Source organism: Corvus moneduloides, chromosome 3, assembly GCF_009650955.1.
Source record: "Corvus moneduloides isolate bCorMon1 chromosome 3, bCorMon1.pri, whole genome shotgun sequence".
Lineage (NCBI taxonomy): Eukaryota > Metazoa > Chordata > Aves > Passeriformes > Corvidae > Corvus > Corvus moneduloides.
The window spans coordinates 48,544,009-48,554,751 of record NC_045478.1 but is presented as its reverse complement, the minus strand read 5'-3'; the positions used below and the strand labels follow the sequence as shown (position 1 = coordinate 48,554,751).

At 46.6% G+C, this 10,743-nt stretch overlaps 1 protein-coding gene across 1 annotated transcript; it reads right to left on the bottom strand.

Annotated features, from left to right (window-relative positions):
* Positions 1 to 5,956: 5,956 nt before the first annotated feature.
* Positions 5,957 to 7,484, bottom strand: GPR6 (G protein-coupled receptor 6). Its single transcript, XM_032101465.1, has one exon. It carries the CDS (start codon positions 7,405 to 7,407, stop codon positions 6,427 to 6,429), a length of 981 nt encoding a protein of 326 aa, XP_031957356.1. The 5' UTR covers positions 7,408 to 7,484; the 3' UTR covers positions 5,957 to 6,426.
* Between the last annotated feature and the right edge of the window lie 3,259 nt (positions 7,485 to 10,743).

Sequence of the window (10,743 nt, the reverse complement as noted above, 5' to 3'; positions counted from 1 at the left end):
TTCCAGAACCACTCTTTCTGCCTTGGTTTTAAATATAATTATTAATATGTATACCATCTTCTTGGTGGTGATAAAATGAGTGCTGATCCACACAAAATATGCCTTAGCTCAAAAAAGACAGAAGGTTCAAGCTAATTTTCAAAACCTTTTCCAATTCTTTCCTGAAAAATCTCAGTCTTTCAATTAAGATACAAAATGAAACAACTGCACAACAAGCAGCTTGCTGGGAGAAAACCTTCCCCGGCAAAACAACATTGTTTTAAACCAACCAGGAGCTAGACAGTGAGTAGCATGGAAAAAGAGAACCAAAACTTTAAAATACTCCCTCAGTCCAGAATTTCTTTCCTTCCCCAGCAGTCAATTTGCCTTCTCCTGATCCCATCCATTTCCTCTGCCTGAAGCATAGCAAACAGTTTGTCCCTGCTAGAGAAACAATTGTTCCCAACAGCGCTGATAAACCTCCACTGCATAAAAACACCCCCATCTGCCAATGTCCTGGGCTCAGTCCCTTTCCCTGCTGGAGTGACTTAAGTGTGTGGAAGTGTTGGACAGCACAGAGACAAAAAACCTGGATAGTTTTCATCCTATGTGGTATTCACATGCTCTCCTACCAAATGAAGCCATGCAGAAAACACAGATGTACAGACACCTCAATCCCCACCCAGTGTAGTGGGAAAAGGCAACTTCCAGGCTGCTTGTGTTGCTTGGGCAAAGCACTCTGTGCATGTGCTGCTGCCTGGCTATAAGGGCATGGAGGACAAAGGCAGCTGACTGATTTGGTACTCACATGTCCTGTCAGCAAGCAAGATTGCTGAGAGGCCCACGTTGAGGACTATGGTTGCTTAAATCCTTTTCCTAATTCTGATCCTAAGCATCTAATTCTTACTTTAAAGTGCCGACAAATCCTTAAAAATGTGTCATTGTATGGATATAACTCCAGTCTTGCACAGGTGGAGAGAGAGCCTGTGCCACAGAGGAAAGTGCAAGGGACAGTGCAAAGATGTTCTACCCCAGCACCTTGTGTCAGGGGCACAGACAGCAGCAGGGGATGGAAAAGATGTTGTCTTGTAGGTGATTGCCAAATCTGAGTTTGCAGCTAGAAGTTTAATTGTGTCCAAAAGCAGGACAAAAGTTGAATCTGGACTACACTTCTCCCTTCACTGGCTGAATGGTAGGTTGGGCAGCTCTAGAGATCTGCCTGCACTTGCAGTTTTCAGCTCAGGAGGTCTAGGATTGAGGATAACTCAAACAATGCTGCAGTGAAGAAATATTTTTGGTCTTTTGTCTTGTGTGTGCCCCCAACCCATTGCTGGAAGGGAACACCGCAGCCAGCTGATGTATCCGAGGTACCTGCTGGAGAAGCTGTTCCCACACCATGAGTCATTCTGTGAACCACTGCACTCTTTCCCTAACCAGATATGAGCACATTCTTCTTTTCTCTTGCTCTTTCTCTCCCACCACTTGTATTGTGATGCCAGCAAAGTAAATTCATTAGAAAAATGGATGGGAATCTGCTGGAAAATGCCCTTTACTGTGAGACTTTTCTGCAACATGTGGAGCCTTCACAGAGATCTGACCATTGCTTCACCTCCTGCTGCCTTCTGTCACTTCTTTGCAGCAGACAGAGCTGACACGAGCAGACCTGCCTCCACTGAACCGGCTGCCACCTCTACTGTCAGCACTGAGTCAGCCCTTACCGTTCTCCAGCTGCCCCAGTAGCAGCTGGGTTATTTCCAGGACACTGGAGTTACTGCCCTCAATAAATGGAACTGCCACTGGGGGAATGTAGTCAGAGGAAACAGCTTAAACATCAAGAGGGCAGGGAAAGGTGTAGTGGTTTTCTACCCAGGGGATCTTTGTCAGGCACTCCTGAGCAAAATGCATCAGCCCCGGAGCTGCCTGCTGTGAGCTTTCAAGGGAGGAGCTCACTCGAGGAGGACCAGGTGATGTGGAGACACCTCACAACACAGACTGTCCCCCAAACAAGCAAATCCAGCCGGCGTTAAGGTGAGATCCAGATGTGCTCATTCTCCAAGCAGAGCTGAATCTCACCTGCTTGGTCACTCCTTCAGAGTCACACGTCTCCATCATAAAGCAGTAAGAAAGGGAAAACATTTTTGTTTATTTCCCTTTGTCTTTTTTTCTTTTTAATAATGACTGCTGCAACAGCTAGCTGAAATGCTGAGGAGCAGCTGCAATATCAGAAATTATTTTCACCTCATTATAAAAATTTATCCTTTTTAGCGTGAGAGAGGCAGAATGAAGATTAGAGTTTCTAGTGCTTTGTCAGATGTTACTTAGTACCTGTGGATCATTACATTGATAAAAATATGTACAGAGTCACTTTTCAGGTTTAAAAGTGTTTTGTCCTTTTGTTTGCTTAGCTAAATAAAGAGGTTTTGTTTGACCTGTGATTTTGAATCCAGCTGGCTTTTTAATATCAGTGACTCATACAAAGCAGCCTGCAGAGTCAGTCTCTTTTCCACTGTTCTACTGCTGATTTAGGCAGAAGCCCCACAGAAAATCAAGCAGTGTGTGGGGCTTTCTGCCCCGACTGGCTCCCAACCAGGTCTTCCTCACCAGAGCTGTGCTCTTGTTCTGTAATTGCTCCTGCTGAAACAAGGGAGCTCATCACAGCGAGAGGTACTTCAAGCAAGCCAAATTACTGCAAGTCCTGTAAGATTTTCAAGGTTGGTAATAAACCATTAGTTTCTAATGAAAATTGGAGCTGAGGACAAGGACTGCCTCTCTCAAAATGGTAACTTTTTTGTCGTGAGATACTAACATTTTCTTGGCTGAAGTGCAATAGAGCATCCCTGGTTTCAGTTGGAACAGGCCGGGAGCCCTTTAGACCAAGCCTGACATCATTTTACCTACATTAGAATAAGGCAAAGATTTTTAAGAGTGGTAAAGCAGGAAATCTCATTTCCATTTCCAGCAAAGGCTACAAAGAATACACCATTACCAAACACTGCACCTTATCCTTGCACCTCACTCAGTGTATGTTTTCTCCCCTCCCAGACTGCACCATTGACATGAGCACATAAAAACCATTGAGCCCATGGGCCTGCAGGGACAAGGAAATAGTAATGGCAATTGCCATTGCAGTTGTGGTCTCTGTGCAGGCAAAGTTGCCCATGGACTTTTGGAAACAGAAGATCAGACACAGTCCCCCTTGAGCAGACATGTGATTGTCCCCCGGGCTGGCTTCCCGTTGGGGCTGCATGAGGGCCACAGCCCTGCCCTGCCCAGTGACTGGAAATGGGACTCCAGGAATTTTTGTCTCCCCAAATAATTTCATGATCAAGGTAAAAGTGCCATTATCTGATAACAGGAGGAGTCTGTGAGTCCAGGTACTGCAAATATAACACCATTTTCTCAAATAAATGTTCGCTGAGAAAAAACTCAGAAAGGAAAATACCTGTGTAATGCTATACACAAGTCCTGGACTTCGTCCATCATCTAAAATGAGATGTTATTTGGGGAGAGTAGAAATTAGGTAGCCTCCTTCATGTTATTCCACTCAGGTATTCCTGCAGATCTGGATTCACTTTGAAAATTAAAGGCTGTATTTTACTGCAGTGGGTAGATGTCAACTCCACTGTCAGGGCTAACCAAAACCTATCAAAATACTCTCTTCTCTTTTACCTTGGGTTTTCCTAGAAATTATGAGTCAGCATATCTTTCTAACTGTGGCATGTAGAAAAAACTCTTGCATTTATTTTGTCCCAGGAAAATGAATGGCTAAGATCACTGTAACCAGAATTTTCTTCCTGGAAGGGAAGAATGCTTGGGGAAACACTTTTAAAGTGTCACATTTTAACAGGAGGGATGCAGATTTATTTTTTAGATAAAGTGAATCATAGGGGGTAACTGAAAATGTGATCATATAACAAAAAAGAAACAAAGTTTCATTTAAAGCAACATGGACAGGAATTGGAAGAGTAACTCACCTAAATCCTTTGCACTTCTCGGTTAAGTGGTTTATTACTGAAGTAGGATTCTATTCAGCTAAGTTCTTTATCTAATTTTTATACAGGTTGTCAGTTGCAATGAATTCATGGCAAGAATCCTCTGATGCCAGACAGGGTTAAAGAAGGGAGGTTGCATTAGAGGTGATCAGTGGCAGATTCTGCCCCCCTGAGGACTAAGAGTAAGGATAAGAAGTTTCTCCTAGGGGTTTTCAGAGCCCATACAGGGCTCCCAGAAGCCTGCTCAGGTCCTACTCAACATCTCTGGGTGCAGAGTCAGGGCCAGAGTGTGACGATCTGCGCTCAGCAACCCTCTCCCGTGGTTTTATTGCAGTCAACTCAGGAATGACAAGGTTTATGAGACTAAAGCCTAGTAGATGGCATGTCTTCTAGTTTTACCAGCAAGTTTTGCCATGTTTCACCTGTCTGAGGCACTCACTGGTCTTTTCTCTGAGCAGTTACTGTTGCAGGTGTTGCGGCACCTTTGGCAGAGTCTCTGAAGGTCACTAGAACACAGTGAGGATGCTCCAGCCAGTGGTTTAGTCCTTGGCTTTGCAAGGGGAAGGGAGCTTAAGCATGGGCTGTGCCACCCAGCCACAGGGCTAGAGGGAAGGCCCGCTTTTATTTGCTGGATTAGATATAGTATATGAGATGTGGGCTTAAAAAGAGGGTAAAAAAATCTTTTTTACCAGCAACTTGAGAGTTCTTAATTTGAGCAGTATGTTATATATGCATAATAAAATCTGGTTTTAATTGTATTTGTAGCACCACTGCAACAGTTCTCTGATGAACTGCATGCCTGAAGGTAGTCATCAATTACAATGTCACATTTGTGATTATTAGAATTGATAAAAATAGTGGAACTAACAAAGTCTGGAATACCGATTTTTCTTTTAAATGAAATCTCTTTGTATTATCAGTGAAATGATGCTGGGTTTCATAATACTTGCACATAATACAGTGTTAGTGATTCACAGCCTCTCTGAGGTTTGTTGGATCCTTGTGGACCCAACTGCTCTAGCAGGCAAATGTTTGACCCATTGCCCAGCCATAAACTGGGAAAAGTTCTAGTCCAAACTTTTTATATGGTACCATGCATATAAAACCAATCAGTTTCAGCCCTTAAATACAAATAGAAATGGTAGTGATTAACATAACCAAGATGTAAATGTAGCATTACTACAACAGCAACATGGCTTCTGAAATCTGCTGAATGTGCTATTGCTCTGAATAAATCAGTTGCCGGTGGTTTCGAACCTGAGTGAAGGAGTGTTCCAAACTCTGAACAACATTGACCTCTGATGGACTCTTTGAAGCCACTAAGCCATGGGATTGTCAGAAGACTGTATACTGCCCTGAGACAGGCAGACAGCAAAGATGCACTTAAATTATTTTTCTACAGCATGCAGTCCAAAAACAAGGAAGCAGAGAAACAATTCAGATTCCCCTCAGAACTGGGGATGATAAGGAAAGTCTGCATATTGTGGCATTTTACAGGCCTTTAGGAAAGAATACTGTGCCTCTTTTTTTCCTTTTTGCTTTTTTCCCTTTTGCCATTAGACTAAAACAGGAAAAAAGAGCCCAGCTTAGAGAATGACTTTCCCCCACAGATAATTTTTAAATGGGTCATTATTGTAAAGGGCTCATTTATAACCTGAAAATTAAAGCTACTGGGAACCTGTTGAATAACTGTAATAAGCAGCCTATTTGACCAGGCTATTTGTTTCTTTGGCTTCTAGAGGTAAAAAAAAAAAAAAAAAAAAAGAGCTTGTGCTCTTCGTTACTCTTTGCCAGACTAAAGAAGAGAACAAACAAACAAGCAGGAAGGTGCCTTTCTTGGTCCAGTATTTCATCTCCATAGTAAATGATGATCTCTTTAGGCAGAATTACATGGGGAGCCTTCAAAAGTAAACAAGGGACTTTGCTCAACTGGCAAATTTACCAACACACTTCTTTCTAAAAGCATCTAAACACACAAACTTATATCACATTTTATATGTTTTTATTTGTATACAAAATGTTATAATTTATCAATGTTGTGCAGCACAGACAGACACATACACCACATACATACACCCTAACCCCCTTCCCTCCCCCAACACACACACTTACAAATACAACACGAACACAACTTCCTTTCTCTCTGCCCTTCAGGAAGGCAACACTGTTTTGGCAGGTCAGCAGCTAGAAATAAGGTGCTATAGTTAAGCGGTACCGGAATGTCTTCACTTCACAAATGTGATGTACAAATTTATATACAAACACATTGTAATTTTTTTTTCAGGGAACCTGAAACTCTATACCCTGAACCACTCTCCGAGATACAAATATGTATAAAGTGCTAATACTTAAGCATGTTTCCAATGACTTCACAAAGTAGTTTGAAGTTTAGAACAGGCACTGTAATAGTTCATTGGGTAGATTGTCACTCGGTGCAGTTTGACAGAGAAGTCACTCAGACATCGCTGGGGGACCGGGAGCGAAAGGACACTTTAGCCTGAAAGCAGCCACAGAAGAGCACCCACATGGACCTCTGGATTTCCTGGTTTCTGTAGGCATAAATGATGGGGTTGATCATGGAGTTGTAAGTAGCAGGTAAGAGCGTGGCATACGTGTACACAGAAGGGTAGTCAGGATCCCCCACCACACAGTAGATGGCAAAAGGCAGCCAGCTGGCTCCGAAAGTCCCAAGGATGATAGCCAGGGTAGAGACTCCTTTTTTGGTGGTGACATAGTGTGAAGCAGTCAGAAAGTGCTGCTGGAGAGCTATCTGGTGGGCATGCCTGCAGACGATCTTGCAGATCTCGATATAGAGATGGAGCATGATGAGGAAAATGAGAAAGAAAGAGGCAGACAGCAGCGTCACGTTACTCTTGGTCAAGGGTCTGACGACGCTGCAGGCGGTGCGGTCGTGAAGGCAGTTCCAGCCCAGGACGGGCAGCAGCCCCAGGCAGAGGGAGACCCCCCAGGCACCCGCCAGCATGGTGTGAATGCAGAGCACCGTCCTCTCCGAGTAGTAGGTGAGGGCATTGTAGAGGGAGAGGTAGCGATCGACCGTGATGGCCAGCAAGCTACTCACGGAGGCGGCGAAGGAGGCGACGAGGAAGCCCACCGTCAGCAGGCTGACCGTCTCCGAGCGGATCACGTACTGGAAAACGAAGTTGAGGATGAGGCCGAGGCCGGCCAGGAGGTCAGCCGTGGCCAGGCTGCCCACCAGCACGAACATGGGGGTGCGCAGGGCAGGCGAGTAGCAGATGATGGCAACCACCAGGGCGTTCTCGCAGGCGATGGCGGTGCCGGACACGCAGAGCATCACATCCCAGGGGTTGAGGGCGGCGGGCGCGGGGGGCCGCGACGAGAGCTCCAGCGAGGCGTTGCCGCCGCCGGCCGGCAGCCGCGGGGCCGCCGCTCCGCTCTCGTTCAGGGCTGCCTCCATCGCCGCCCGGGCGGCCGGGGCTGTGCGGGGACCGCGGCGGTGCGGCGGTGGGCAGATGGGGCGGCGATGGGGCGGCGATGGAGCAGCAATGGGGCGGCGGTCGGGCGGCGGTGGGGCGGCGGGGCGCGCATGCCGGGCGGCGGCACCGCGCCCGCCCTGTCTGTGGTGCTGAACCCGCAGAAGTTTCCCGCCGGCCCGGCCGCCCCCGCGCCCCGCCCCGCGCACACGTCAGGGGCGGGCCGGGCAGGGGCAGCCCGGGCGGCGGCGGCGGGCGCGGGGCGGGCTCCGCGGTGCCGAGGCAGCAGGGTCAGCACGGGCCCGCTCTCCCCGCCCGACTCCGGGCCCGGGAGGGTTTGGTCGGGGGCACCGGGCAGCGAAGTGGGCGCACACACACAAGGAGCCGCTCCTCCCACGGCTGCTTTCCCCCAGCTCCGCAGCCGGTTCTCGCGCGGTGGGTGCCGTCCGTGCTGCGCTTGCTGTAAGCGCTCAGAGCCCAGAGGGAGCTCCGTGCTCCGCCGGATGGAAATGTGTCCGAATAGCGCTCGAAACAGCTGTGAAAAAGCCTGTTCCACAGTTACCCTGTCTGAACAATATATACTCTGGGGTTAGCAGTCTGTTCACCGCCAAAAGCATCCGCACTGTTTTCTGAGGTCTCCAAACTAGTAAGGTCAAATCGTAGAAGACTCAGTCTCACGGGCATAAAAGATACCAGCTCTCTCCTTGTCTCACCTTTTGTGTCTCACAGTGAAGCAGCAGCCAGCACGTTTCCACTCTAAAGCATGAATAGATGAAACAGAATCACAGAATCAGGAAGGCTGGAAGGGATCTCTGGAGATCATGCAGTCCAACCCCCCTGCCAAGGCAGGGTCAGTCTAGAGGCCCTGACACAGGAACACGTCCAGGTGGGTTAGAATGTCTTCAGAGAGGGAGACTCCACAACCTCCATGGGCAGCCTATTCCAGTGGTCTGCCACCCTCCATGTAAATAAGTTCTTCCTCAGGTTGAGGTAGAATTTCTTGCATTTTAGTTTACAGCCACTGCTCCTCATCCTGCCACTGGGCACTACCGAAAAGAACCTGGCACGGTACTCTTGACACCTGCCTTTAAGATATTTATATGTACTGATACAGTCAAAGGATAACATTCTCATGCCCATTGCTGGCAAAACCAGTATCAAACAAACGTGGGCAGTGGGTAGGTTCCCTCTGCAGCAACACAGTTTTCCTAGGGGACAAGCCAAAATGTGCCCCCACTCCAGTCTGGGAGACAGTGTTTGTTCTATGACTGATGGTCAAAAGAATGTGGAAATAAAATAACCTCTTAGCTATGGGAACAGCATGCAAACCATCAAGACACAATTTTGAAAAATACATTAGAGGAAAATGTGTTTACTGTCTTGAGCAGTCCAAATGAAGAAAGCATGCAGGCTGTGCAACAGTAAAAGGTGGGCACATTCAAAGAGAATTAGTGTCAGCACTCATTACATCCACCCCCATCAATGTCCTCCTGCAGGCTAAACACTATCATCAAGACAAGCTGTGGACACTCTGTACCTCTGTAAACAACTGAAGACATCGCTCCCCAGGAATTCTGAAACACAGATCTCAGAATAGCTTAATTTGGAAGGGACCAGTGGAGGTCAGGTCTGGCGCATCTCTCCTGTCTCATCACCTGCTCAGGGCAGGGACAGCACCAACTGTGCAAAAGTTTTCCTCAGGGTTTCATTCAATCAAGTCCGAATAGCCCCAGGAAGAAGATCGTACAGCCTCTCTGGGCAACCTGCGGCTCTGCTTCACCCTCAACTGTAAAGATTTTTCCTTTTTATTTAGTAATCACCTTCACTGCAACCTGTGTCCACAGCCCCTGTGTGGTGTCCTGCTGTCTATATATTTTCCCTTGCTTATCCAGGTGTTACAGCACCATTAGTAACTGCAGCAAAATCAGTTTCAAGCAGAGTTTAGAAGTCTCCACAACTCAAGCACTTGGTCAAGTACCCCTACCGTAGTTCAGAACACAGCAGTTACCCTGTTCCCTTTGCCAACTGGAGAACAGGTATGGCCAATGTAAACTTGGATTAAGGTTAATACTGAAATCACAAGAATCCCAGTGCAGAAAGAGCTGCTACAGAGCAAAGCAACAGAAAGCAAGGTAAAATCTGAGGTGAAGTAAAATTTTGGATTTGCCCAGAGGAAATCCTCCAATCTACCCCTCAAACAGAGGTGATTAGTTTCAACATTAATTAAAATTACTGTGGCAGAATAAATTATTCCAAACATCTTTCAAAATTGATTAAAAATGCTGCCATTCAAACTTAGCAAGGCAGGTTTGCGAACATGAACCAGCTGGGGTCCACTGAAGCTGTAAGATTTGCAGTATTTTTATGGCGTCTATAAAGCAGAGAGAGAAATGTAATTTATCTGGTTTTCAGTAGTGAGATGTGGTGTGGAAAGTCTTGGTTGTGGGTGATTTGTCACATCTTTGACCAACCTGTTACTGCTGGGAAACAAGTATGCAGCAAGTCTTGGCTACAATAGTATGTATATCATAGGGCAGTGTCTGCTTTATATATAATGGATTTTAAACACTTTTCCTTAACTGAAAACATTAAGAGCCCATGCTGCCAAGACAGAAGTCATTTCATGTGTGCTGAAACCTTGTGAGAGTGTTAGGATCTAAGAGTGAGATGTAGGAAGAGTTTTTAGCCTGAGAGCAGGCTAGTCTCACACCCCTTGCCTGTGGTCACATATTTCACTCTGAGAAAGAATTGCTCAACCACCATAGTGTGTCTCAGAAAGGGAGATGCACGCGTCCATCTTGTCTTTGCTCCTTGCATTGGGTTTTCTTCAGAGTTCTTCTGGCTCTTTACTTCCCTCATTTCCCTAGACTTTTGCCCTTTCAAGAGGAGGATGTCCTTACAGTCCTTGTCAGGTTCTTACAGAGCCCAGAAAGCGGTGCTGTGCATCTTCCTCATCTCCCTCACGTTGCCAACTATTGATTGGCAGGGTTACGGACCAGCTCCACGCTTATTAAAATGGTTGCACCTCCTTGGGAACTGTTTATATTTCCAGAGCTGTCATTAAAGGCCTTTTATCTTCTTAGTACAGCTTCTTGCATCAGTCATTCCAACAAAAGGTGAGCCATCTGGATTGCTCTTAATTTTAACTGGTTGTGGGGACAAAGAGGATTCAAAGGGTAGATATAAAGCTGGTGCCTAAGAGCCACCACATTTCCCGCAGCACCATAAGGAGCAGCAGAGAGAGAAGTCTGGTCAGACCTCTTGCACTGTCATCAAGATGTTTTCATCTTGCCCTCCTAGCTGAGGCTGGATCCTCAGAT